This window comes from Patagioenas fasciata, chromosome 2 (genome assembly GCF_037038585.1).
Source record: "Patagioenas fasciata isolate bPatFas1 chromosome 2, bPatFas1.hap1, whole genome shotgun sequence".
Classification (NCBI taxonomy): domain Eukaryota; kingdom Metazoa; phylum Chordata; class Aves; order Columbiformes; family Columbidae; genus Patagioenas; species Patagioenas fasciata.
This window is the reverse complement of record NC_092521.1, coordinates 169,136,102-169,163,878: the sequence shown is the minus strand read 5'-3', so window position 1 is coordinate 169,163,878 and position 27,777 is coordinate 169,136,102. Positions and strand designations below refer to the sequence as shown.

The 27,777-nt window shown below is 63.3% G+C and overlaps 3 protein-coding genes across 4 annotated transcripts; 2 read left to right on the top strand and 1 right to left on the bottom strand.

The window, feature by feature from the left end:
• Window positions 1-215: 215 nt before the first annotated feature.
• Window positions 216-4,663, top strand: LOC136098371 (uncharacterized). Of its 2 annotated transcripts, XM_065831709.2 has the most exons (5): window positions 216-341; window positions 1,297-1,423; window positions 2,135-2,248; window positions 2,596-2,700; window positions 3,046-4,663. In XM_065831709.2, the coding sequence occupies exons 1-5, from the start codon at window positions 324-326 to the stop codon at window positions 4,266-4,268; spliced, it is 1,587 nt and encodes a 528-aa protein (XP_065687781.1). In that variant the 5' UTR covers window positions 216-323; the 3' UTR covers window positions 4,269-4,663. The 2 variants fall into 2 exon arrangements, with proteins under 2 accessions (XP_065687781.1, XP_071661568.1); XM_071805467.1 differs by lacking the exon at window positions 216-341 and having other exon boundaries at window positions 853-1,423.
• A 7,232-nt stretch (window positions 4,664-11,895) lies between these two features.
• On the top strand, window positions 11,896-20,769 carry LOC136098363 (uncharacterized). The gene is made up of 7 exons (XM_065831692.2): window positions 11,896-11,977; window positions 12,426-12,704; window positions 12,939-13,065; window positions 14,795-15,016; window positions 15,992-16,213; window positions 16,933-17,046; window positions 17,874-20,769. The coding sequence occupies exons 1-7, from the start codon at window positions 11,954-11,956 to the stop codon at window positions 18,932-18,934; spliced, it is 2,049 nt and encodes a 682-aa protein (XP_065687764.1). The 5' UTR covers window positions 11,896-11,953; the 3' UTR covers window positions 18,935-20,769.
• A 1,702-nt stretch (window positions 20,770-22,471) lies between these two features.
• LOC136099125 (zinc finger protein 783-like) lies at window positions 22,472-27,665 on the bottom strand. The gene is made up of 5 exons (XM_065833093.2): window positions 27,393-27,665; window positions 26,861-27,217; window positions 25,592-25,712; window positions 24,562-24,678; window positions 22,472-23,983 (listed from the first exon to the last, which is right to left on the bottom strand). The coding sequence occupies exons 1-5, from the start codon at window positions 27,663-27,665 to the stop codon at window positions 22,944-22,946; spliced, it is 1,908 nt and encodes a 635-aa protein (XP_065689165.1). The 3' UTR covers window positions 22,472-22,943.
• Between the last annotated feature and the right edge of the window lie 112 nt (window positions 27,666-27,777).

The following is a 27,777-nucleotide window of genomic DNA, read 5'->3' as shown; positions in this document are numbered from 1 at the left end:
CGGGTGGGCGGGGCCCCACGCTGACTCCACCCCCGCCGCCCCACGGGCCAATGGTGGTGCCGCTCCCGATCACGTGATGGGGGAGGTGCTGGCGCTCAAAATGGCGGCGCCTTCAGCCCTGTGCGCTGATCGCCCCGCCCCTTCCGAAAGCGCGTACTGTCCCCACTTCCGGGGCTCCGGCCGGAAGCGCGTGGGGCCGCGACGGCGGGAGATGTTTCCCGCGCCCGCCGCGCGCGGGCGTTCCGGGGCGGCCCCACCGCGCAGCCGACTTCCGGTGCGGAGCCTGCGGGGCCGCCGTGGAGCCCCGAGCGGCCCCCGTGGCCATGGCGGGCAGGGCGCAGGTAGGAGCCGGGGAGCGGCCGGGCAGCCCGGCTTGCACGGCCCCGGGAGCCTCGACGGGCGGCTCCTGCTGCTCCCCCGGAGAAGCCCCATGCTGGCTGTTGCTGACACCCTTGCCCCCCATAACCTCCCCATGACCCCCCTCCCTAGCCCCCCATGACCTCCCCATCCCCTCATGACCTTCACCCGCCATGACATCTCCCCATGACCTTCCCCCTATTTCTCCATGGCTGCCCATCCCCCTATGGCTTCCCCTTTCTCATCCCCCCATGACTTTTCTCCCATGACCCCCCATGACTTTTCTCCCATGACCCCCCATGACTTTTCTCCCATGACTCCCCCATCCCCCCATGGTCCCCGCTTTCCCGCTGTCCCCCCATAACTTTCCCCCCATGACCTCCCCCCATGACCCCCAGCCCCCCCGTTATTCCCCCATCACTCCCCACCCCGGTGCCATTTCCACCCCCTCTGTGTCACCCCCAGTGACCCCTCCCCCATCCCTCTGCTGACCCCAAACTGGAGCCGCCTCCTGTCCCTGGAGGAATACGTTAACTCGTCAAGGGTTGTGATGAGTGTGTAACCTTCCTGTTGATATAAGTCACGTGTGACCAACTAGTTGGCGGTAGAACTATGGAGGGACCCCCCCGGGTCCGGCCCTGGCGCTGAATAAAGAAATGTGCCTTTTAAACCCAAAAACGGGGGTTTAAGAGGTTATTAATTTGCCGGTTTTGCGGTATCAGGAGCACCAGGGGCTGCCCTGGAAATAGCCCCGAGCCCTGGCAACGTCTCGCTAAGGTGTTGTTCTCTGAAGATCCGTAATGGCACGGCCTGTCCATGGGTGCGCTCACTCTCCTGTTTTGGTTGTCTTCCCGGGCTGGAAATAACACCTGGATCGTAAAACCAATGCAAATTGTTCCCCCCGTGCCTGTGATGTGTGAGACGGTGTCTGTGTGGCAGGAACCGGTGACCTTCGAGGACGTCGCCGTGTACCTGAGCCACGCGGAGTGGGACGCCATGGCGGAGGAGCAGAGGGAGCTGTACCGCAGCGTCATGCTGGACAACTACCAGCTCCTGACGTCCCTGGGTAAAGCCGCGCTTTTAACACGGGGGGACACGGCCGGAGTGGGGGGGGACATCCAGAGTGGGGGGACTTCCATGGGGTGTGACCCCATCAGAACTGCACTGCTTCCAGCACTTGGAAGGCTTGTCTGTGGTTGTGAACTACTGGGATAACCGCTCCCAGCACCTCCCGCCTCTTTGGGAGACCCAGATGCAGGATTTGGGTCTCTCTGAGCCTCTGAAAATGTCGCTGCGGGTGGGCTGCCTGCCCGGAGCTCAGGCGGGGACATTTGGGGGATCAACAGCTTTGTCCCCTCCCAGTGGGGCAGGAGCAGCACAGACCAGGCGAGGTGCAGGGGACCAAACCCCCCAGAGCTCCCCGAAGCTGGGAGGTCCCTGCAGAGACGTGCCCGCTGCCCCCGGACAGGGTGGAGATCTCTGAGCCGGGCACCTGGGGGTCCCGCAGCCGGGAGCTGCTCCTGGGACGAGCAGAGATTGTCCCTGCTGGGAAAGCCCATCAGCGGGGCTGGAGTCGGTTCCTGTGCTTCCATCACGGCTCTGCCCTCGTCCTTGAATAAATCAATCCCTAGCAGCTGCTCTTATGTTTCTCCTGCTTTTTTCCATGTTTCGGTGTTGTTTCTGCTTGGAGTGTCACACAGAAGAGCTTTATTTTCTCATGTGAACAGTTTGTGTCTATGGTGTGTGTCAGAACAGCACGCTCTGCTCTGCCCCCCAGGTTACCCAGGCCCCAAACCCGACATCGTGTACCGGCTGGAGCGCGGGGAGGAGCCCTGGGGCTGCGCTCCACAGAGCCCGCTGAGCTGGGACGGACCCCGCAGCCCCTCTCCAGGTGAGCAGGAACCTGCGGGACCGCTGACCTCTGCAGGGGTGGTGACACGTCCCAAAGGTGCCCCAAGCTCCTCTCCCTGTAGCTGTGACCGGTGCATCTTGGGTTCCCACTCGCCCAAATCCCTGCCCTTCTCGCTGCTGGATTTGAGGCATCTCCCCCATTTCCCTCTGGCCCCGCGTGGGGCAGCAGCACCGTCACCGGGAGGCAGAACCGCCTGTTGCACCGGGCAAAGGCTGCAGCTCTGCAGAGACGTAGCTGCTGCTCATCCCACAGAGCATTGTCCTCCCGCCCCATGGCTGTGGAGCTTCTCCCGCCAGGACAGTGACATCCATCCGGTCTCCCCACAGGACACGCTGGGGACATGAGCTGGCTGGAGGAGTCGCGTTCAGACTGGTGGCCCGGGACTGGTGGGTGCTGTGTGTCGGAGAACAGGGCACGGAGCCCCAGCCCACGTAAGTCTTGCTCCCCCCATTCCTCCCCACCGGGCTCTGGAGCAAAGAGCCCCAGGTGATACTTGGCCCCATCCCTTTCCCCAGCTGCCCGCACCGCACCCAGTCACTGCTGCCGGGGCTTCTCCTCCCCCTGTGCAGGCAGCAGCACCGGGCAGGACGTTGTTCTCCTGCTCGTCCAGGCAGAGATGGGGGGTGTGGAGCCCATGTGGGCGCTGAACTGGGGAGACTGGTTTTTTCCTTACTGGCCATCAGCGTCTCCCCGGTTCTGTCAGCACGGTCCCTCCCTGTCCCACCCCAGTGCCCCAGCCGGGATGAAGACGAGCTCTCCCCTCCCTCTCTCGGCAGGACAGTGCACACAGTGGCGTCTCCGCTCCAGGAGGCTGCTGAGGAAGTTCACGTGTCTCAGTGGCAAAAGCGAGTCGTCGTCGGAAGCGACTGTCAGCGGAATGGGGCCAGAGGGACACAGAGACCAAGCATGGACAGGCTGTCCTGGAAAGGAAGGAGGTGCAGAGGGTGAACAAGAGGTCACAGCAAACATAGTCCAAAGCAGAGGATTCCCACTTGATCCGGTGCTGGAGCAACAGAAGAACAACATGAATCCTCCAGTGCGTCTGCGTGGTGACCCTGGGGGGACTCTTCAAGGGAGTGCCCATAGAACTCAGCACAGCTCAGGAGAGGTGACACTTCCCCAGGAAGATCAGGAAGTGTCTGTTGGGGATCAAAGGGAGACGATTTGGAAAGACCACGGTTACTGTGGGGTGGGTGAGATGAGGCCCTTGCCCTGCACCCTGAACCCGTGTCCCCTGAGAGAACATGACTACTGCTGGAACCGGGAGGCTGGTGCGCTGGCGCTTGCGGACCACGGATACTGCCGGGCGACAAAGCTTCGTTACCGGGGCAGAGTTAACAACATTGCTCATTGTCTCGGAACCGCTCGGGCCACGTTCCACAGGCAAAAATCCCAAGTTGGGCGAATCATCAGGAAAGCAAAGGAGTTTATATGGTTTTACAAACCTTGGGTCAGCACCAGGATGGAGGTTCCTCCAGGCTCTTCTGGTGCCATCTCTGGGCCCCAAGTCTCTCCTGCCCCGGCAACTAGCGCCCTCTTGATGGGAAGATCTGGGGAGTTTTGTGCTGCAGAGCAGGAGGTTGTGTCCCGCTGGCCCTGTGGTGAGGGCACGTCCCAGGAGAGGATGTCAGAAGTAATTTGCACATCTGTGGAGTCTTCTGAACCCGTGGCTGCTCCCCTAACCTCAAGTGCAGCCATGGAGGAGCTGAGGGAAGCATCACCCCCCGAGACGTGTGAGCACCCCAAGGTGCAGGGCACACAACCAGTCCACAGCCCCGATGCTGCACAAAACGCTGAAGGGCACAAACCTGTTCATCCCAATTACATGCCGCTGAGTGACACATATAAAGTAACGGTGCAGACAGTCAACCACGCGCAGGACTCTGTGCGCCAGAACCGGGAGCGTGGCGGCCACCCTCAGCATAAGGGTTTCCGTTCCGTCATCGTTCAGACGGTTGAGACCTTCTTCACCACAGCAAAACCCGCTGGAGCAGTTTGAGAGAAGAAAACGCTGCAAGAGGCACATGGAGGGGGATTAGCGGGTGTAGAACTCGGTCTGTGGCACATGCTGGGGAAACATTGTCTGGGAGGTTTCAGGCCAAGGAAAGGGGAAGGACGAATGTGGGTAAAAGGGAGAACTGTGGGAAGCTGGAGCGGAGGGGCAGGATGGGCAGCTGTGTGCAAATGGCAGCTGTTCTGTGAGTTTTCTGGCCGGGCTGCGCCTGGTCTCTGTGTCTTTCCTGTCTCATGGAAGGATTTTAAATTGTTGTCTGTGTTGTCCCACTTTCTGGTCTGTCTGTCTGCGCACGGGCTGCGCTCACAAGCAAAGGAGCAGCTGCTCACCAGGCCCAGGTCTCATCCAACCAAAATTATTATATGAATGGGACAAAATAACGAAGGCTGGGACTTTTGTTTGGGGGCTGGTAATGGGGGGAACCCAAAAGGGGAAAGTGGAAGAGCAAAGGTGGGGTAAGGTGACAAATCCCACTGTGCCACCTGGGGATCACTCCTCACACAGGCACAAGAACACCCAGAGGTGCTGCCTGACCGGACTGTCTCTGCCCAGCTAATTTTGACCAATATCCCCCATTTTGGTGGTGTTTTTTTGTGCCACAGCACTGAGGACACGGTGGCTGCAGAGCTGTCAGTGCACATGACCCGCCTGCCAAGCTGAGGTTTGTGCTCAAGAAGTTCAGGCTGTGGGAGATCCTGGTGTGTGAGGATCTGCCTCACGGTGACGTACGGGTCGGGATCTGTGTGGTGAGAAGGGTTGGGAGATGCTTAAACTGGGCTGCCCAGGGCAGTGGTGGAGTCACCATCCCTGGAGGGGTTCAACAGGTGCGGAGATAAGGTTCTCGGGGACATGGGGCAGTGCCAGGGGTGGGGGAGCAGTTGGACTTGATGATCTTGAGGGTCTCTTGTGACTGAAATGATTCTATGATTCTGTAAACCCACTTTGTCTGTTTACATGGTGAGTTCAAGAAGGACAAGGAATCACTGGAGAGAGTCCAGGGAGGGACACGAAGATGCTGGCGAGCCTGGAGCATCTTTGTGTGAGGAGACTGAGAGAGCTGGGGCTGTTGAGCTGGAGAAGAGAAGCTGAGAGGGATGTGATCAATGATCAATATCTCAGGGTGGGTGTCAGAGGATGGAGCAGACTCTGTTCAGTGGTGCCCAACGCCAGGGTGAGGGGCAGCGGGCACAGACTGAACCACAGGAGGCTCCATCTCAACATGAGCAGGAACTTCTTTGCTGGGAGATGCCAGAGCCTGGCCCAGGCTGCCCAGAGTGGGTGTGGAGTCTCCTTCTCTGGGACATTCAAACCCCCTGGGACCCCGTGTGATCTGCCCGGTGACCCCGTGTGATCTGCTCTGTGATCCCGTGTTAGCAGGTGGGCTGGGGATCTACAGGGGTCCCTAACCCCCCCGGCTGGGGTTCTGTGCAGGTGGGGGCGGGTGGGATGGCACGGACGGGCCGGGGCGGCTGCAGCGGGACATTAAATCACAGCCCCGGGCGGGCTGCGTGAGCGGCCAATGGCAGCGCGGTCCGCAGGTCACGTGCGGCGCCGCAGCCAATCGCGCGGCCGGACCCGCGCCGGGCAGCCCAACGTGCCCCGACGCCGCCGCAAGATGGCGCCGCCGGTGAGAGCGGCCAATGGCGCGGCCGGCCCGCGGTCACGTGGGTCGGGGCGGCGCGAAGGGTGCTGGGACAGCCACGCGGCTTCCGGGTCACGGGAACCACATGGACTCCAGGCGCGGGGGGCGGGGCTTCTTACCGGAAGTGCGCGGACGGATGTTTACAAGGGGCGCTCGCCCCTCCCACCGCGGTTGCCGTGGAAACGAGGACGCGGAACCGAGGGGGCGGAGCCGGGACCGCTGCCCGAACCCGGAAATGAGCCCGGCGGGCCTGGAGCACAAGTGTGATGGAGCAGCTGGGGGACCTGGGGGGTTCAGCTGGAGAACAGGAGCTGAGGGGAGACAGGGACACAAAGAAACGGCCTCAAGTTGCGCCAGGGGAGGTTTAGGTTGGATCTGGGAACAATTTCTTCCCCAAAGGGCTGTGGGGCATTGGAACAGGCTGCCCAGGGCAGTGCTGGAGTCACCATCCCTGGAGGGCTGGACAGACGGACATGAGGTTCTCAGGACATGGGGCTGGGTTATGGTTGGACTCCATGATCCTGAGGGGCTTTTCCGACCAGAATGATTCTGTGATTCTATGATTCTCCATGCTCCCTGACCCTGGGATCCCCTTACACGGTCATTGGAAACAGCATCTCATGTGGATGTTTGTTTTAATAATAGATCATAGAATCCTGGAACAGTTTGTGTGGGAGGGCCCTTCCCAGCCCCCCAGTGCCCCCCCTGCCATGGCAGGGACATCTTCACCAGCTCAGGTTGCTCAGAGCCCGTCCAGCCTGGCCTGGGATGTCTCCAGGGATGGTTCATCCACCACCTCTCTGGGTACCTGGGCCAGGCTCTCACCACCCTCAGGGCAACAATTCCTTCCTCATGTCCGGCCTGAATCTCCCTCCTTTAGTTTAAAACCATCACCCCTTGTCCTGTCACAACAGGCCCTGCTCAGAACTCTGTCCCCAACCTCGGATCACCAGACCTCTGACCAGCCCACCAACCCCTTTGATCTCCTTTATTCCTCCTTCCCTCTGTTTTCCCGTCATTCTTCCCCTTGGTCCGTCGAGGCCCCTCAGGTGCAGTGGAACCACTTTAATTTGGCATCTTGGCTGTTGCTCAAATCTCCGGTCCCGTCAGACTGCGCAGCGCAGGACGCCAGGGCCGGCGCTCGTGTTCTCCAGCCGGTCCCTCTGCAGCCCCCGTTACTCTGGCTTCTGTGTAACCACAGCTCTGGATTTCCTTACCTTTTCAGTAAATGCAAACCTCCTGAAGGTCCCATGTCTCCCAGGTGGCTCCTCCTTAATTAATTTCTCTTTTCCACAACTCTTTAATTCCCCCTGTTGGCGGATCTCTTCATTCTACCCGGAGCATTTGGACCCCAGCCCTGGCAAGTGCAGAGCAGGTTTTGGGGAACTCGGGGCTTCCCAGCACCCCGAGCTGCTCCAGGACCCCCGTTGTTTGTCACCTGTGATTGCAGGTGGGATGAAGAGGTGGGCGGAGGAAGAGGAGGAGCCCCAAGACACCGGTTTTGGGGAGATGTTTCCCCCAACCTTTGGGGTAACAGGAGGGCTCTGCCCTGGCCCTTGTCCAGAAGCGATGGGACTGCCCGTCCAGCCCCACTGCGGTCCCTTGCTGTCCCTGGCATCCTGCAGTGACACTGCTGTCCCCCAGGCCAAGGTTCTGTACCCAGTGTGCATGCAAATGAGCCAAATGAGCACACAGAGACGGGATATTGTTCATTACAGAGCTGCGCAGGCCTGGATGCTGCAATAAAGCCAGGAGCCAACAAGAAAAGTAACAACTTTTATATATAAATTCTTATAGCACTCAGGGCAGCCCTGCAGAGGCAACTGGTTACACATTTGCATATTGCATTACTTAATCCTTTTAGTGTATAATAAGCAACTCTCAGCTCAAGGACACTTTATCCAACAGCCTCGAGATGTGTGGCAAAGCGACTCAGCTAATTGCGCAGCTTCAAAATGTCTAAAGCCACAAGGTCAGGAGTGGCTGCGGTTCGTGATTTGGCGGTTCGCACTTGTCTCCGTTATATGAGCAGACAGACCTAAAACTGAGAGGATTTACACATCTTGAGGTTAGCAATTGCAGGCAGGATTCATTCTTTCAGCAACAACACCACCACCTCACAGCGATTGACCACCCGGACACTGACCCGGCCACCCCGGAGCAGCCTCGGTCACTGACATCAGGGGCCAAGGTCCAGGCGAGAGAGCGCAGTGGCACTGGGACAGCCCGAGCTGGTGGCATTGAGTCAGCCCGAGTTGGTGGGACCAGGACAGCCTGAGTTGGTGGCACTGGCACAGCCCGAGCCGGTGGCACTGGGACAGCCCGAGCTGGTGACCGTAGCCCCGCGCAGCACCATGAGGCTGTGGCTGCTCTGCGGCTTCGCTGCCGCCGTGGCCCTCGTGGCCGTGGCTGGAGCCGACCGCGGCGACTCGAAGAAGGTTGTGCAGGGGAGAGAGGTGGGTTGTGTGCGGAGGGGGGTGAAGGGTGTAAAGCTGGGGAATAACAGGGACAGGAGTGGGGAGAGCACCACGGGGAGGGGAATCCTCCCTGGCACGGCACCGCACGGCTCTGGGACCCTGGGGAGCAAACCTTGTCCCCAGGGGACACCGGCCGCTCTGTCACCAGCGCCCTGTGCTGAGACACCCGTATGGGGACCAACCAAACCCCAGGAGAGCGGCTTTTCCCCCACGCTGGAGGCCGGTGGGGCTGAGGACGCGCTCAGTGCACCGAGGTCTGGCCGGCACCGTGGGGCTCTGCCAGGGCTCCCCAGCAGCCACAGCGCTTGCACAACCAGCAAACTTTTCACCAAACTTTTCATGGGGGGCAGTGAGGGCTGAGCGGGGAGGAGGTGGGTGCGGGTGGGCCAGGTGCTGGGGGCACGGGGGATTCACTGCGCCGAGGGACGGGCTGGGGACAGGGATGGGGGTGGGAGTGGGTTGTTCAGCCTAAAACATGGCCGGGAACTGAGTGCCTGAGTGGGGAGGGACTGGGGAAGCTGGGGCGGGTCTGGGTGCCACTGGGCACAGCAGTGATCAGGACCCCATCCCGGGGTGCAGCACAGGGGGCTGGTTGGCCGTTCCCCCTTGGCTCCTGCTCCCTGGGGTGCTCCATGCCCACACCTCCCTGCCCACGGTCCCACCACCCAGCCCAGACCTGGGGGCACTTAAATGGGTGACAAAGGGACCCTGGGCAGCGGTGGTGCCGGTAACGACCCTTCTCTCCGCAGGGAACTGGTGTTGGAGTCCGGCGCCAGCCTCACCGCCCCTGCTCAGGCTGCTTCTCCGTCTTGAGTGAGGTGAGCGGCACCACGGGGAACGGCCAAACCATGGGGCACGGCCACACTGCAGGGAACGGCCAAACCGTGGGGCACGGCCACACTGCAGGGCACGACCACAGCGCGGGGCACGGCCACATCGTGGCATCGGGGCAGCCACCGCAGGGCTGGGGGAAGTAGCGAGTGGGGAGAGCAGGAGATGTGGTGCCACCAGCTCCTTGGCGTCACCTCAATGGTGCCCGATGACCCGGCTGCTCCTACACCCCCGTCTCCCCCCGCAGGAGTCACAGGCGATGCCCTGGCGTGCCAGTGAGGACGAGGACATCCAGTCGGGCAGGCAGGTGCGTATGGAGCCGATGGCAGGGGGTGAAAGGCACAGGGATGCCCGCAGGCAGCCCCGGCTGTGTTCCCATCCGGGGACGTGCCAGTCCCAGTCCCCCCATGGCCAGGTCCCGGTCCCCCCATCACCGGGGCTGATGTGACGCTGTGCTGGCTCCCGCAGGACAGACCCACGAGGAAAGATGAGGAACCGGCCCAGCCTGCAAGGCGCGGCGGCAGCGTCCGGCTGGCACGGCAGGTACCGGGGGAGCCCCCCTGGGATCCTTGTCTGCTGGCAGCAGCCAGAACCAGGGCCGGGGACCCCCCCACCATGGTGGGCACCCCCCACAGACCCCGCTGTGTCCTGCAGGTACCGAACACCCCGCGGCGAGAAGCGGCGCCAGCAGCCAAACGCAACCCCACGGCCGGAAAGAGACGGGGGCCCAACCGCCCCCAGGCCACGCTGTAGGGCCCCCGCACCCCCTTGGAGCAGCCGGAGGGGTGTGTGTCCCCCCTTCAAGGGCACAAGTGACCTTGTGCGTGCTCAGACCCACTGCTCGCCCCACGCACCCCCAACGTGCTCCTCGGAGCAGCTCCCCCCGCTTTGATGAGCCACCGAATAAAGCCAGCAAACTGAAGGGAGCGGGTGTGTTTGTGGGGGGGACACGGTGGGCAACCCTCTGACGGGGTGGCCCAGGCACTGGGGATGCTGCTCCCACACCAGCCCTGCTCCGGTATCACCCAGGCCAGGGTCCCTGTCCCAGGCCCCTGGGGACCCCCTGGTCCATGCAGCTGGGACCCTGAGCTTGTGGTGGCACCGGCACACGCGGCCACAGCCACAGCCCCACACACACACAGTGCCCGGGGAGCCCCGTGGTGTGGGGACAGGGTGGCACTGGCACGATCCCCTCCTGCTCGGCTCCCTCACCTCCCTCCTGCCCCCCCGCCGGTGCTGCTGCCCCTGCCCACCCACCCCAAACCAGCCATGGAGAGCAGCACAGCCCCACACAGCACAGGCTGCCGCAGGTTTCCTGCCTGAGCCGGGCACACCAGGAGTCAAAACGCTGCCCAATTAGCGTTAATTAGGACTATAACCAGAAGCAAACGGGTGTAGCTGCAGTGGTTGTTGGGCTACTGGACGCCAGCGGCAACTGGGATTTTGCAGCTGGTTGGGCTGTAACTGGGGGGCACAGTGGGGATGTGCAGGGTTGGGAGAGTGCTGTGTGTCCTGTGTGTCCTGTCCGTGTGTCCTGTGTGTCCTGTCCACGTGTCCTGTGTGTCCTGTCCATGTGTCCTGTGTGCCCTGTCTGTGTGTCCTGTGTGTCCTGTCCACATGTCCTGTGTGTCCTGTCCGCGTGTTCTGTCTGTCCTGTCCACATGTTCTGTCTGTCCTGTCCACATGTCCTGTGTGTGCCATCCATGTGTCCTGTCTCTATGTCCTGTGCGTCTCGTCTGTGTGCCCTATCCACGTGTCCTGTGTGCCCTGTCCACGTGTCCTGTGTGCCCTATCCACGTGTCCTGTGTGCCCTGTCCATGTGTCCTATGTGTCCTGTCCACATGTTCTGTGTGTCCTGTCCACGTGTCCTGTGTGTGCCATCCACGTGTCCTGTCTCTATGTCCTGTGTGTCTCGTCTGTGTGTCCCATCTGTGTGTCCTGTGTGTCCCATCCATATGTCCCATCTGTGTATCCGTCTGTGTGTCCTGTCCGTGTGTCTCTGGAACATGAGCCCAACTCTGCTGCGGGTTGAACCCACGACGGGGCAGCAGCCACGTCCCCAAGCTGGGGCAGGACCCCGGGCACTGTGCTGGGCTCCAGCAGCCAGGATGGAGGGTCCTGGCTGGGGCAATTGGTGACAGCGGCTCCTGACATCCCTTACAGACCATACTGGGCGCTACTGGTCTGTACTGGGCTCTGTACTGGCGCCGGGGGGCTCAGGTCAGTGGGCTGTAGGGTCGGTGGCACTGTGGACCAGGGGGTTGGTGGCACTGACTAATATGGGGCTGTCAGTGAGGTCTGCGGGTCAGTGGCACCGGGGGCTCAGGACAGCCAATGGGGTGTGTGGTGGTTGGCACTGGGGTACTGGGGTGTCAGTGGCACCGGGGGATGGGGTGGTCAGTGGCACTGGGGGTTGGTGGCACCGGGTAGTTCAGGACAGTCAGTGATGTCTGGGGTTCGGTGGCACCGGGGGGGTCGGTGGCACCGGTGGTCGTTCGCACCGGGGCACTGGAACGGTCTATGGGGTGCGGGGAGGGTCGGTGTCCCCGGCCGCCCCGTCCGCGTGTGGCCGCGGGGTCACCCGGCGCGCCCGCCGCCTCCTCCCGGCCGCCAGGGGGCGCCCCGGCCCGCCAAGCCCCGCCCCCGCAGGCGGCGCCTCCTGGCGGCCCGGCGGGCGGCGCTGCCGCAGGGCGCGCGGGGCCGGTGGCGGTGGCGGCGCCATGTCCCGCCGGGGCCCCGCTCCGGTGAGCGCTCGGGACCCGCCGCTCGGGCCCGCCCGGCCCCGCCGCCGCTTACGGGCCGCGGAGGGCGCGGCCCCGCAGCCCGGGAGGGCCTGAGGACCGGGGGTCCCCGGGGTGGCGGTTGAGGGGGGTCCCGTTGGGGCAGCGGGGCTGGGGGGTCCCAGGGCTGCCGGGCCTGGGGGGCGGGGGGGCAGCCAGGGGCTGGGGGGTCCCCAGGGTTGTCAGCTGGGGGTCTCCTGATGGGGGGAGCCAGCGGTTGTGGGTCCCCTGGGAATATGGGGCTGGGGGGTCCCCAGGGGTATCAGTTTGGGGAGGGGAAGCTGGGGGTCCCCTGATGGGGGGGCAGCCAGGGGCTGGGGGTCCCCTGGGGATTCGGGGCCGGGGGGTGCCAGGGGTGCCCACACGTGGGTCCCCAGGCCCTGACCGCTGCCCGTCACCCGTCTGTCCCCAGGAGCCGGGCACCCCCCGGCGCAGGGCCGCGCAGGCCATGGGGCAGGCGGAGGCCCAGCAGCTGCAGGAGCTGTGGAGCCGCACCGAGCGGGCCGAGCGGCGGCTGCTGGCCTGCGAGAACCTGGTCGGGGAGCTGGGCAGCAACCTGACGGCCCTGGGCAGCCTCCTGCAGGGCTACGGCCACCTCCAGCAGCGCCTGGACAACGTGGAGAACCTCCTCAAGAACAGGAACTTCTGGATCCTGCGCCTGCCCCCCGGCTCCCAGGGCGAGATCCCCAAGGTAACGGCATCCGGCTGGGCATGGAGGCACCGGTGGCACCTCTACGAGGGTTTAGGAAATGCCAGAGTGACCTTAGCGCTGGGCTCGCGTGGTTGAGCACCTGCGAGTCCTGGAGTTGCCGCTCACAGGCACAGTTTGCCTTGAGCTCCAGCCAAAGCTCAGCGCTCACACGCCCATCTCCCAGTTATCCAACCGCACCTGAAGTCGCCAAGCGCGTAATGTTTGTGATTCCAGGTGCCGATCACGTTCGACGATATTTCCGTGTACTTCAACGAGCAGGAGTGGGAGAGGCTGGACCGCTGGCAGAAGGACCTGTACAGGGCTGTGATGAGGGGGAACTACGAGACGCTGATCTCCCTGGGTAAGGCACCGGGTTTGCGCCTCCGGTTGAGCTTTTCTTGCGGTTGGGCCGGGCTCGTTCCCACTATGGCCCAGCGAATGGTCTGTTTCGGTGGGGCTGGGTTTCTGTGGCCAACAGAGCCTCTCCTGGGCCGTCAGACCCCCGCGTTTTCCCTCCTTCCTGCTTTAAGCCACGAACAGTGTCTGTAAGAGATACCTGTAGCAAATAATCACAGCAATAATAATACAAACAGGGGTTTGGAGCACTCGCAAGCAGAAATGCTGGCTGAGTAGAGTGTGCTGAGAACGGCCCTGAGGAGGAGGACTTGGGGGTGCTGGCTGAGGAGAAGCCCAACATGACCCAGCAACATGCGCTGGCAGCCCAGAAATCACCCGAGTCCTGGGCTGTGTCACCAGCAGGTTTGGGGGATCCTGCCCCTCTGCCCCGCTCTGTGAGACCCCCCTGCAGTGCTGGTCCAGCGCTGGGTCCCCAGACAGGACACACATGGAGCTGCTGCAGAGGGGCCAGAGGAGCCCCAGGAATGACCCGAGGCTGGAACAGCTCTGCTGGGGACAGGTGAGAGAGCTGGGGTGTTCAGCTGGAGAAGAGAAGCTCCAGGAGACCTTAGTGCGCCCTTTTTGTGCTTAAAAGGGGCCCATTAGAAAGATGGGGACAGATTTTGAGCAGGACCTGTTGTGACAGGACAAGGGGTGATGGTTTAAACTAAAGGAGGGAGATTCAGGCCGGACATGAGGAAGGAATTGTTGCCCTGAGGGTGGTGAGAGCCTGGCCCAGGTACCCAGAGAGGTGGTGGATGAACCATCCCTGGAGACATCCCAGGCCAGGCTGGACGGGCTCTGAGCAACCTGAGCTGGTGAAGATGTCCCTGTCATGGCAGGGGGGGCCCTGGGGGCTGGGAAGGTCCCTCCAACACAGACTGTTCCAGGATTCTATGATCTATTATTAAAACAAACATCCACGCGAGGTACTGTTTCCAATGACCGTGTAAGGGGATCCCAGGGTCAGGGAACCATCATGATCTTCCAGCACCGCTCTGGAGTTATCTGGATGAAGTCTGAGAGTTGCACCTTGAACTGGTTCTTGTTTTCTGTCTGTTTAGACCCTTGTAGAGTGACAGGGACGCTTCCATCTGCCTCGGTAAAGAACTAACCTGCTCATGCTTGGTTTTTCTAAGGATGCTCAGCATGTGTTTGGATGATTAGGGTTGTAACACATTCCCAAGCAAAAGCTGTTCCTTGGGCAGGACTAGTAACGTGCTGCCCTGCACAGCTGCTGACGCTGGGGCTTCGCTTTCCTCAGTGGTATTCTGTGGGGACAGAACAAAGCTGCTCCTCTGGCGCTCCCTCTGACACAGACGTCTCCGCACAGCGGGCTTCTGTCCCTGCACCAGAACGACGGCTCAGAAGAATCACTCTCCGAATCACTGCTGAAGCTGAAACGGGAGGAAAATGTTAAAGACAAACCTTTCTAAGGTTTTAGGTCCCGTTCCATTATTGAGATGTTGTCTGTACTTGAGCTGCAGCCGTGCTGAGGGGTGAATCCCAACACAGGGCCAAGAGAACAGCATCCCAGTTCTCCCTTGTTGTAGTACGGGTGTTATATTTGTGTCTGTCCTGCTGCGAGCTCTGGGCTTAGGCAGAGAAGGGGCGCTCGGAAACGTTTGCGAGTTTGGCAGAAGGAAGGTGCAGGCAGTTTTTAATAAACCGCGCTGTCCTCTGCCCCCGAGCAGACTACGCCGTGTCCAAGCCCGACATCCTGGCCCGCATGGAGAGGGATGAGGAGCTGTTTGTCCGCGATGGCCGGGAGCCGCCGCTGACCGGCGCTGCTGATGGTCTGGAGCTCCCGCAGACGCACGTCGGGGGCGGCCAGGGGTCCCCACGGGCTCCACAAGAGCTGGACCAGATGGAGGAGGCTCTGGGAGGAGATAAAGTCCCCGTGGAAGGTGACACAGGTGAGTGGGTGCCAGGGGGAGGTGGCAGTTCCTTGTCACATCTCCCAGCAGCGTACTGGTTAGAAATGAACTGCTCGGAGGGTCTGTTGATTGTATTGACTAAACTTCCTTGGTGTACCTTGAATCTTCTCTTCCAAGAGGAATGTTTGTGCTTGGTCAGCTGAATGCTGTGCAAAAAACAGGCAAAGCTTGTCAGGAGGGGCTGCGCTGAGTCTGGGGCGGTGGGACAGACCCTGCGGTCCCTTCCAGTTCTGTTTCGGCGCAGATTGGCAATCCTTCCTCACCTGAATGTGAGCCTTGGGGCTTCCAAAGGCTCCTGCTTGCCTTGGCGAGAGGAACCGCGGTGGGATGGCAGGAATCTGGGGACCGGCGGTGGGAGGAGGAGGCTGGGGCAGCTGCTGGTGCTGGGGGGAGCAGAATCTGTTGGGAGAGCCCTGGGCACGGCATGGGAGAGTGGAAAAATCCCTTGTTAAGAGCGTGAAGGCTGGACAGGAAGGTGGGAGGCGCTGGAAAGGGACAAACGGACCCTGAGAGACGTGGAGAAGAAGAAAAGCGTGTGCAGAGCTGCGAGCGAGAGCTCTGTGCTGCGGGGCCGAGGAGCTGGGGGTGAGAGGGGAGCAGAAGCTCTGGCCTTTGGGGAGCGGAACCCAGAAGCGATACGAGCCCCACGTGCGTGTCTGGGCTCGGTTTGTCACTTTGGTCTGTCGAGAGGAGAAAGCTGCTACACAGACACCGGCTGCCCCTCTCCTTTGAGATCTCAGTCCCTTGGATTCTCTCTGCACTCGAGCTGCGGTCGTGCTCATGGGTGATCCTGCCACGGGGCTGAGAAGCAGCTCCGCACTTCTGGTCAGAGCACGGATAATTATTTGTGTCTGTCCTGCCTGCTGGCTCTGGCGTTAGGGAGAGAAGGGTCGCTTGGAGGGTTTGACAGGATGAGGGTGCAGCCGGTTCCTCTGTTTCTCTGCCCCCGAGCAGCCGGTGCTGTGTCCCAGCCTGACGCCCTGGCGCGGATCGAGAGGGAGGACGAGCTCTGTGTCACAGGTGTCCAGCAGCCCCCGCACACTCACGTCCCAGGCAGTCAGAAGCCCCCGCAGACAGTTGTCCCAGATGGTCAGAAGCCCCCGCAGACACCAGAAGAGACGAATCAGAAGGAAGAGGCTTTGGGAGAAGATAAAGTCCCCGCAGAAGGTGACACGGGTGAGTGACACAGGTACCAGGACCTGCTGCCCCAGGCTGTTCCTGTCCCAGCTCTCAGTGGCTGTGGGAGCACACAGAAGGTCTCTGTGGTTAACAGGAGCATCGCCAGGGAAAAACAGAACCCTTGGGGTGCGCTGCCAAGGTGCCACCAGGGAAAATGGAAGGGGTTTGAGGGCCCAAACACAAGGCAATACGGGAATACTGCCTGTGGAGTTGGTGGGGAGCGTTTAGGAGGGATGAGGTGGCCCTGCAGAGGTGACAGCTGTGGCACCTTGGGGTCTTTCCTCCCAGCCCTCCCTCTGCTCTTGGTCCTGGTGTGTGGCATCACTCCAGTTCCTTCAGACACCTCATGTGCTTTCCATAGACCCACAGAATCATTTGGGTTGGAAAAGCCCCTCAAAATCATCAAGTCCAACCCTTCACCACCCCTGTCCCTGCCCCATGTCCCTGAGAACCTCCTGTCCGTCTGTCCAGCCCTCCAGGGATGGTGACTCCAGCACTGCCCTGGGCAGCCTGTTCCAATGCCCCACAGCCCTTTGGGGAAGAAATTGTTCCCCAGATCCAACCTCAACCTCCCCTGGTGCAACACGCCAGGGGTTCTGGAGCCGCAGCTTTCTCTGGCTCCTCTGCACAGCCAACATGTCTCCAGGCAGCATCACACCAGCGCGGGAGGACGTGAGCTGTCCCCAGGTCTTTAAATGGCTCTTGTCCACAAACAGAACTCCCCATCCTGGTGATGAACGTCATGTCCCTGAGCGCGCAAAAAGCGGAGCCGCGCGGGGAAGATGAGCCCGAGGCAGAGATGGAAGAGGACCCGGTGGAGTCCAGCGCCGGTGAGTGACCCTGTGCAGGGGAACAGGAGGCAGCTCCTGGCTTGTTAATGTGCTGCAAACAGGGAGGGAGAAGGAAGCTTCAGGCCTCTCTTTCATCACAGGGCAAGGGAGAGGGCTGGTGCGGGGCTTTTCAGCCCTGTCGCCTCTGTGGAAGGAACAGACCCTCTGGGTTCCTTGCATCAGCACTGGGGGAGCTGGTAGCAGTGACGTGTTTCCTTCCTCCAGCGCTGCAGCATTGTGGCGGAACTGCCCCTGAGCTCGAGTGCCGCAGGCTGTCGCTCTTCCATGGCCTTTCTTCCTGCTACATCTTAGAATCACAGGATCATTCTGGTTGGAAGAGCCCCTCAAGATCTTGAGTCCAACCATAACCCAACTCTGGCACTAAACCGCATCCCGAAAAACCTCATCTATGTGCCTTTTAAACCCCTCCAGGGATGGTGACTCCCCCACTGCCCTGGGCAGCCTGTTCCAATGCTCAACAGCCCTTTCTGGCAATCATTTTCTCCTAATATCCAATCTAAACCTCCCCTGGTGCAGCTTGAGGCCGTGTCCTCCTCTCCTGGCCATCATTGTCATGGTGTTAGTGGTGGATCCTGATGGCCCTGCAGCAAACCACAGCCTGGTTCTTCCTGGGAACACAAGATCTGCTCCCCAAGACCACGTTGGGTTATTTGGGGCGCATGGGCCGGGTGGCACTCGCACCTCTCCAAACTGGGTGCTCACGTTTCTTGGTGGCTCCTTCATGGCTAAAAACCTGCTCAGCGCTTTGGGATTTAACCCGAGTTCTGGGAGCAGGAGCGAGCGTTGCCTGTGCTGTTCTGTTTCAGAGGAAAGCTTTCTGATGGAAAACGAAATCTCACGCGAAGCGGCTCCTCCTGAAAAAGTCGAGGTGAAGGAAGAGGACCCCGAGGTGCTGCAAGAGGTCTCTGCGTCTTCTGCCGGCTCGGAGATCCAGAAGTGCCCCAAAAGCGAGCAGCCCAAGGCCAGGAGCAAGAAGAAGCCGAGCAGGTGTGAGAGCAGCAGCCTGCTCATGGGCAGCTGCCGGCGCGGCTACGTGCGCGAGTGGGCGCACCCCTGCACCGAGTGCGGGAAGCGCTTCCGCCTCAAAATCAACCTCATCATCCACCAGCGCAGCCACGCCAAGGAGGGGCCCTACGAGTGCGCCGTGTGCGAGATCAGCTTCGCCGACAAACGCCACCTGGACCTGCACCAGAGCATCCACGTGCAGGACAGGGCGTTCGGGGCCAAGGTCTGGGGGAACGTCCACCCGGAGCTGAGGATCCGGCCGAGGAGGAGGTTGTGCAGGGATTTCTGCGGAGGCTCCCACAGCCCGGGCAATGGGAATTACGCTGGGGGGACCTGGCTGGGCCAGGTCAAGGAGGAGCCGGACAAGGGGAGACTGTCCGGCGCCTGTGTCTCCCAGCAGCAGAGTCCGAAGGCTCAGACAAAGCCTGCGATGAAGTGCAGGCTCTGCAAAAAGATTCTGTCTTGCCCCTTCTCCCTGCGGCGGCACCTGCAGACCCACACGCGGGAGCGGCCGTACTGCTGCAGCACCTGCGAGAAGAGCTTCAGCCGCAGAACTCACCTGGAACGCCACAAGAAGATCCACGAGCGCCAGAAAGCCCTGGCCGCGCTCCCACGGCCCGCGGCCCTCCTGCCGGCGCCAAGGCAGCCACAAAGAGACCTACGGGTTCCCCGCTCGCCAGCCCAGGCGGCCGAGAGAAGCGTCGGCCCTGCGGCCACCGCGGCCAAAACGCTCCCGCTCAGTCCCGCGGAGCTCAGGTTGCTGGACAAGAGCTGCCACGCGCACGGCTGGGCCGGGAGAACCACCCAGCCCGTGGTCAGACTGGGAACCAGGGCGGTGGTTTCGGCGCTGACGGAGAAATGACAACGGGAGAGATCCCGGCTGCTTGTGTCCCTGGAAGGAAACTGAGCGTTGATTTTGCACAGGGTGGGGCACGGGGGCTGCGAGCCGTCTGGCCACTGCATTTGAGGAGCTTTCCTGAATTGTAGGGGGACTCAGAACCTTGGATGGCGCCACAGAAACCACAGAAGGCTCCAGCGATCTAAACCGCTTTACCATTCCTCAGACTGTGGTGTCTGCTGGCCGACACACGACACTTTCCAGCCCCACCTTCCTGGGAGACCCCGGGCACGGCTGCAGCCCAGCCAGGGGAGCCGCCAGCAGCAGCCGGGCTCCCCCCTCGCTCCACACGGAGCTGACCCCTCGCCTTTGGAAATATAGAGCGGAGACAGAGGAGGGAACGGAGCCGGCGAGCCGCGTGGGATTCCCAAGGAGCTCTTCGCTTCACTGACCAAGTTTCTCGACCAAGATGCTGGATGAAGAGAGCGCAGCACCTCAGAGACCCCCAGCGTGCCTGTTTAATGACCCACCCGGGGAGGAGGCATGCTGCGCCCCTCCATCAGGCTGGGAGCCGCTGGCCGTTGCACTGGAAGATGCGTAGAATAAATCAAGCCGCAACATTCTGTGTTTGCGAGGGTGCTGTGCGTGTTTCCAAGGCCCCCGCTCCTTCCTCCAGCGAGACCAACCCAGGAGAGCCAGCGACACCGCGGGGGGAATTCCTGCGGCACCGCACGGATGGGGGCCACTGCGGCACTGCTTCCCGGTGAGGTTGGCCCCGCGCCGCTGCAGCCGCCCCGCCGGGACCCTCCCGCAGCTCAGGCACCTGGAACGCGGGAGCAGCCCCCGCTCTGCGCCGCTCATCACCCCCGTTACCCACCCGCAGAATCCCCCCACAGCCATCCCACGCAGACTCCTTCTGCTCGCTACCTCAGACGCTGGCAGAGTGAGAGTGGCGCGGCAGCAGGCGATAACCACGGCCTGGTGAACCATGAACCAGGCTCCGGCGTCCCCAGGAGCCACCCAACCCACGCGTGTCCCGCGTGTGTCACACGTGCCGCTGGGAAGAGCAAATCATGTACAGAGAGAGGAACGAGCTCCTGGCGGCATCGCCGTGCAGACCAACCAGAGCGGCTCTTCGGACTCTTTGAGTTTCATTTTCCGGGTGTGTTTTTTTCTGTCATTGTTTGCTGTAATTGGTTATTGTCATCCCTGAGTCCCTGTCCCTCTCCAGGCAGGGAGATGCGCAACCGGTTTCTTAATGGGATTTTTCCAAGGCGCAGGGGCTGCGGGGCGGCTGTTGGCGCAGCGTCGCTTTGGGTGCTGAGCAGATGCCCGCGTGCTGTGCGGTACCGCCCCAGCGCCGAGCGGTGCCCGCGGGAGGGACAGCAGTGTCAGGGCTGCTCCTGGGGACACACACCACGTCCCCCTGCTGCTCTGGGCCCGGTTCTCGCTCGACTCCTGTCCCCTGCAGTGCAGAGTGTGCCTGGACTGGCGGCGGCTGCGAGGGGTGACAGGTCAGCTCTGTGTCCCCAAAGGGACAGCGCTGCCTCCACCAAGGGCACCGGGGCGGACGATGACTTGGGGGTGCGGTGATGGTGGGTCTGGCAGCGCCGTGCTCTGGCACAGCAGGACTGCAGTGACTGAGCTGCCTGTCCCTACCTGGGGACATCCCAGTGCCCCCCAATTGACCCCAGTGACACGAGTTGGCTGGTGTGATGGTCTTGCCGGTGGTGGCGTGGAGGGCCCGACTGCCCCAGCCAGGGTGTTTCTTCTGAAGCTGCTGTGACCGGGACCAGCGTCTCCTGTGAAACCCCAGATCCCTTTCTCAGGCTGTGGAATCAATAAAGTATTTGTACCTGGGCCGGGTTTTGGGGGCGCTGAGCCAGCACCCGCACGTGCCAGTGCTGACACGGATCAGCCCGAGCAGAGCCAGGCAAAGGGCGGCTCCAGGCTGGGGGGTCATTGCCGGCAGCTCCGTGACCCCTTCTGTGCACGGTGGCTCAGTGAGGTCCCCAGGAACATCCCGAGGGCGAGCACGTGGGGAATCGGGGAGTCACAGAGGGGTTTGGGGTGGAAGGGACCTTAAAGATGACATAGTCCAACCCCCGCCATGGGCAAGGACGCCTTCTGCTGGACCAGGTCCAGACTCCGTCCAGCCCGGCCTTGGATGCTTCTGGGGACAGGGCTGTCACAGCCAGGCTGGGGAGCCCCAGGAGCGGGGCTGGGGGAACTGCCCCCCGAGGCCACACGGCCCCCGGGGAGCCCACCCAGCTCTGCGGCCGCACGGGGGACGCTCTGGCCCTTCAGCAGCCCAGGCCTTGCTGGAGATCCCCGGTACGTCCCGGTCGCTTGCACTGGGCCGAGCAGAGGGGCAGGACCGCAGTGTTGTGCCCGGGCCCCACTGCCCACCAGGCCACGCTGCCCACGCCTGGCACGGCCATCAGGAGCCACCAGGAGCCACCAGGAGCCACCAGGCCGACGTGGCCGCCACAACCTCAGCCCGTGCTGGGGGAGATGTATCTACAGGAGGGCTGACCCTGGGGTCCTGTCACCCACCGCTGTCCCCAGCATGTCCCCGAGATGTCACCATCACCCTGGGTGCTCCCAGAGTTATCTCCTGGGAGCATCACCCACACACCCCAGGGATGTCACCATCAGCCCCAGGCCAAAGGGAGGGGATGTGAGCAATGCCTGCATCCTGGGCTGTCACTGTCTGCACCCTGGGGTGTCACCCCCTGCACCCTGGGGTGTCACTGCCCTCACCCTGGGGTGTCACCGCCTGCGGGTGCTGCCCCAGGGAGCCCCAGGGCCGGGCAGGTTCCACAGGGGAACTCGAGCTGCTGGTCCCCATGGAGCAGTGCTGGGTGCTCCCACGTGGGGATGAACAGCGGGCACAGGGGCTGAGCCCTGGGGACACCCTGACCCTGGGGACACCCCGACCCTGGGGACACCCTGACCCTGCGGCCTCGTGCTGCCCCACGCCAGCCCGGCCCCACCATGGCGGTTTCCATGCAGGGGCCGTGGTCAGGAAGGTCGAACCCTCCGCAGAGGGGAGGACGAGCGGCCAAAGGACCAGGGGGAGCCTGCAGCCGGGGACAGGTGACCCTGGCCACCTCGGGCAGGGTGCGGGCAGAGGGACAGGCAGAGGCACGGGCAGTTCCAGGCAGGGTGCAAGCAGGAGGGCGGTATCCCACTGTCCCACCAATGTGCCCTCAGCGCTGCCAGGGGGTCCCACAGGGCCCAGATCCCGCAGCGTGAGTGGCGGCTCCAGGTTCTTGTGGGGCAGCTTTGCCTTCCTCCCCTCATGGTGCTGACCACAGCCACCCCAACCTTCTCCTCCCCGGGACAAGGGACGGGCTCTTCCCCCGCAGAGCAGGGGGCCCTGAGCTGCCGCAGCCCATGGGCAGCAGCGGGTGATGGGGGGGACCGTGGCGTGCCGAGCGGAGCTGCACCCCTCGCACCCACCGGGAAGCCGTTTGCTATGATTTACAAGGCCGCGCACCCAGGTCCCCTTTGCCAGGCGAAGCCTGCACCCCGCAGACACCCCAGAGCACACGGAGACCACGTCAGCCCAGTCCTTTATCCCAGTCCCTTCCCAGCTCGTCCAACAACCCCGGCTGCTCCCCAGCCACCACCAACGCCCCACGTCACCTCCACGCTGGCACTGTCAATAACCCTGAGTTCAACCGCTCCGCCGTACCTGGCACCGCCGCTCCTCTGCCGATTCCCCTTCCACGGGGCAGCGGCACAACCCGCCCAGCCCCAGGCTCCAGATCTCTGCTGCCTCTTGGGCCGTTCTCTTCACCCTTGTGTGTTTCCCTGCCCACGCAGCACATCAACCTCCCTCCATCCTGCTGCTCCCGGAGTCCCGGGCGGCGCGGAGCCCCGTGGTGCTGCCACGAGCCCTGTGGTGGTGCCATGAGCCCCGCGGCGGTTGTGACACCAGCTGCCTGGCGTGTCCCAGTGTCACGGGCTGCCGTGCCTCTGCGGAGCAGCCTGGAGAAACGCTGTCCCCTCCCTCTCACGGCCCTCGCTACGGATTATCCTGGGTCAAAGCCTTGCAGGGGCTGGTGTCCTGGTCGTGGCTCGGCAAGCTCACAGCAGGAGAGCTGGCAACGGCGTGGACCTTCTGGTGGTGGTTGAGAGACTGGCGGTGCCGGAAGCTCTTGCTGCAGCCGCTGCACTGGAAGGGGCGCTGCTGGGTGTGCCGGCGCTGGTGCTCCTCCAGCGAGGCTTTCTGCGGGAAGCTCTCGGCGCACTCGATGCAGCGGTAGAGCCGCTCGCCCGCGGCGCTGGCCCGCGGGGGCCGGCCGGCCCAGCCGCCGCGCAGCTGCCCGCCGTGGATGCGCTGGTGCTTCTGGAGGTGGTGCTTCTGGATGAAGCCCTTGCCGCAGGCGGGGCAGCGGTAGGGCCGCTCCCCGGTGTGGATGCGGTAGTGCTTGTTGAGGTTGGACTTCTCGTTGAAGCTCTTCCCGCAGGCCGGGCACTGGAAGGGCCGCTCGCCCGTGTGCAGGCGCTGGTGCCGCAGCAGCGCGGCGTGGTGCGCCAGGCTCTTCCCGCACGCCGTGCAGATGAAGGAGCCGTTGCTCTTCCTCGCCTGGCTCTGCTGCCGCGCCAGGAGGTTGCGCTTCAGCCGGACGCTCTTCCAGCCCAGCGGGGGCGCGCGGGGCTCGGCGCTGCTCGGTTGCTGCTCCGCCGAGCCGGGCTGGAGCGACGCCACCTCCGCGGGGGCGTCTGCTCCCGGGGGCATCCCCCGGGGCAGGGCGAACGGCTGGTCGGTCCCCACGCCCAGCGCTTGCTCTGTGGGGAAGGGCAAGGCCGGGACCGGATGAGCTTCCACCGGCACCACCACGGGCTTAAACTCAGGCTGGGCAGCCGTGTGTTTGCAGAACTCCCCGAAGGCCTCTCCCGCTGCCTTCTGCTCGTCCAGGGCAGCGCGGCTGTCCCAGGGCACCGGCGGCTCCTGGCCCAGCGGAACCTCCTCCGGCCTCCCCGAGGGGACCTGCGGCAGGGCCAGGAGCTCAGATCCTTCCTCCTGCGGCTGCGGCTCTTCCGTCTTGATCACGATCTCACCTGTGGACAGACAGCGGTTCATTCCCGGCAAGGGGAACCCGCCCGCAGGCCCAGAGCCGGGGCTGAGCCTCCCCCGCAGCGCCGTGCCGGGAGGAACCGGCAAACGCGCCGCTGGAAAGGGAACAAGAAGGTTTCACCAAGAGCAAAGCGGGAGGACACGGGCTGGAGGGCGTGTTGGCGCCTGCTGTGGGTTCTCTGGGTACCTTAGACCCCGGGGACATCTGATGGACTGGCAACACAACACTCATCAAGAATGCCAAACCGGGGAAACTTGGAGGCAAAGCTGAAGCTGCAGAGCGCTCTGAACTGGAAGGAACTTTGTCAGGAAAGGTGGGGGAATCTGGGGAAAAGGACCAAAGCAAACCTTCCAGGAGCAGAGGGAGCGTTGTCTGCAGGCGCAGGGCTCCAGAGCCGCCCTCGCGCTGAGCCTTGCCCCGGGTCTCCCTCTTGCCCACTCTTTGGCAAGGGGGCTCTTCTAGGCTTCAAGATTTGGTCTCCAGCCCCTCGCTTGGCGAGTGTGCCCAGCACAGACCCGGCCCAGCCCGGCGTGAGTCGCTCTCAGCCCCGCCGGCACTCACCGTCACCGAGCTGCCCCGGCACCGCTCCCTTCTCCAGCAGCCCAGGCGTCCCGGCACCCGGATCCTCCCCGGCGCCGGGTGGCAGCAGAACAGGCTTGGAGCCGCTGTCCCCGGGCCCTGGGAAGGAGGAGGCAGCGGTTCGAGGTGACGCTGGGGACCAGCACCCGGTCCCCTCGCTAAGGGGCCGCTGTCACACAGCGGGAGCTGGGGATGCCCAGAGGGCTCCTGGGACCCCAGAGCAGCGGTCAGGTTCTCCAGGACCATCAGAGCAAGTAAACTGGGGTCAGCCAAACCGGGGAAATTACTGCAGTGACCCCAGGAAGAAGTGAGCATTGGGCATCCAGCACCCTTTAACATTCTGGGGCTGAGGGGAGATCTTATCGCTGCCTGCAACTGCCTGAAGGGAGCTTGGAGCGCGGAGGGGTCTCCTCTCCCAAGCAGCAAGTGATAGGACGAGAGAAAATGGCCTCAAGTTGCGCCAGGGGAGGTTGAGGTTGGATCTGGGAACAATTTCTTCCCCAAAGGGCAGTGGGGCATTGGAACAGGCTGCCCAGGGCAGTGCTGGAGTCACCATCCCTGGAGGGCTGGACAGACGGACAGGAGGTTCTCAGGACATGGGGCAGGGACAGGGTGAGGTTAACGGTTGGACTCGATGACCTTGAGGGTCTCTTCCAACCAAAATGGTTCTTGATTCTATGATTTCAGCCAAAAACGGTTGGTGCTATAATTTACGTCTGCCGGTAGCAAATCCCTGCAGGGTGGTGCATGTCCGGCCCGTGTCCTGGTGACACACGGTGCAGGAAAGCTGGCTGCAGGACAGCGTGAGCATGGCACCCGCATCCCCTCCCAGCACGGCCCTGACCCCGCGGGGAACGTCCTGTGCCCCGCAGACGCGGAGCGCGGGTCCGCAGCAACGCCCGCCCTCCCGCAGCGCCTCCCCACCTGCTCCCCACACAAACACAGCGCCCGTCAACCGGATCCAGCCCGGGGCACGATACCGTCTGACACGGGAACACCGAGCAGGCCTTACCGAGCGAGACCTCGTAACTCTCCTTCACCTCCACCTGGTAGAGCTCCTTGTGCCGGCTGTCCGAGCTGCCCCACGCCTGCTCCGGCAAGCCGGCCGCGTTGCCCTCGCACGCCGCTGGCACCTGAAACCACAGTAGGGACCACCATGGCGCCTCCCCTCCCCATCCATCCCCCCATCCCCGCCGCTCCCACACCGCAGGGTCACACAGCCCAGAGCTCCCACGGGACGGAGTCACGGCCCGGACCCAGGGACAATTTCAGGATGACCGGGCGAGGCTCCGTTGGTTCGCACGCACAACCGGACAGGTTTGCAAGCACCCCTGGTTCCCTAGATCAGGAGCCAGCGGAGCAGTAACCCCCTTAGGCAGGAGCAGGACGGGCGGGAAGGCACCATCCCGCTGGTGAGGTGAGCAGGGGGACCCAGCAAGGCTGGAAATGCTCGGGGTGCGTGCTCTGCTCCTCCTTTCACTGGGGATGGAAAGCGGGACGTCTCTGGTTCTGCAGGCACAGCACCGGAGGGGCCCGGCCCCGCAGCCCCGTGCAGCTCCCGAGAGCCAGCGCCACGTCCCACTGGCCACGGTGCGCATCGTTACCTGGGGCACGTCCCCGTTAGCTGGGGTTCGTCCGCATGATATCGGGCTTGTCCCCGTTCAGCTCCACGGGTGTGTCCCCATTATCTTGGGCACATCCCTGTTAGCCAGAGCTTTTCCCCATCACCCCGGGCACATCCCCGGTAGCTGGGGCACGTCCTCGGTCGCTGGAGCTGATCTCCATTACCTGGAGTACACCCCTGTGAGCTGAGGCTTGCTGCAATTACCTTGGGCACATCCCTGTTACCTTGGGCACATTCCTATTAGCTGGGGCTTGTCCCTGCTTTTCACCGTGTGCACGTCCTCGTTAGCTGGGGCTTGTCTGTATTTGTCACCATGGGCACGTCCCCATCACCCAGGGCTCGTCCCTGTTACCTCAGGCATATTTCCATTAGCTGGGGCTTGTCCCCATTTGTCACCATGGGCACATCTCTTGGGCATGTCCCCCTTTGCTGGGGCTTGGCCCTGTTACTTTAGACACATTCCCATTAGCTTGGGCTTGTCCCCATTTGTCACCATGGGCATGTCCCCATTCCCCAGGGTTCATCCCCGTTACCTTGGGCTTGTCCCCCTCTGCTGGGGCTCATCCCCGTTACTTTGGCCACATTCCCGTTAGCCGGGGCTCGTCCCCATTCGTCACCACGGACTCACGCCCGCTCCCCAGGGCTCGCCCCCGTTACCTTGTGCCCATCCCCGGTGCCGGGCCCCCAGCAGCCGCGGTGCTGGAGCTGCCGCTCGACGGTGTCCAGGCGGCGCGCGTTGTCCTGCAGCAGCGCGGCCAGCGCTGCCCAGCGGCGCTCCAGCCGGCTCCCGAACTCCAGCACCGCCTTCTCCAGCCCCGACACCTTCTGCTCGGCCGTCTCCGCTCTGCCCTCCAGGCTCAGCAGCCTCAGGGCCTGCGACTCCACCTTCCTCTCCACCGCCTGCACCGCGGCCACCACGGTCCACAGCGAGATCTCGGGCGCGGCGGGCGCCTTGTCCCCGTCGGGGCCGTGCGGGAGCGGCTGCCAGGGCTCGGGCGCCCACTCGGGCTCCTGCTGCGGGGGGAGAGGGGCGGTGAGGGCCGGGCAGCGCGGCCCGGGGCCCATCCCGGCGGCGCGGGGCCCCGCGCGGCGCCGCGGGCGCTCCGGTTCGCCCCGCCCGGTGCCCGCGGTGCCGGTGAGCGCGGCGGGGGGAGGGGAGGGGGACCCGCCGCCCCCCGCCCCCCGGTACCTGAGCGGGGCCCCAGCGGGACATGGCCGCGCGCGCCGCCGCCGCCTCCCGCCGCACCGCCCCCTGCCGGCCCGCCCGCCGCACCGCCCCGCGCCCGCCCCGCCCCGGAGCCCCCGGGACCCCCCGGCCCCGTTCCGGCCCCCATCCCCGGACAGTGGCTCCCGCCCGGGACACCGTCCCAGTTCGCCCCCCGCCCCCCACCCCTCCAGCCTCACTCCCCCACCGGGTGGACCCCCACGGCCTCACTCCCCCTCCGGGCGCACTCCCCAGCATTCCCGGTACCCCTGTAGAGCGGTACGGTACTGTACTGTACTGTACTGTACTGGACTGTACTGTACTGGACTGGACTGGACTGGACTGGACTGGACTGCACCCCCAGCGCCAG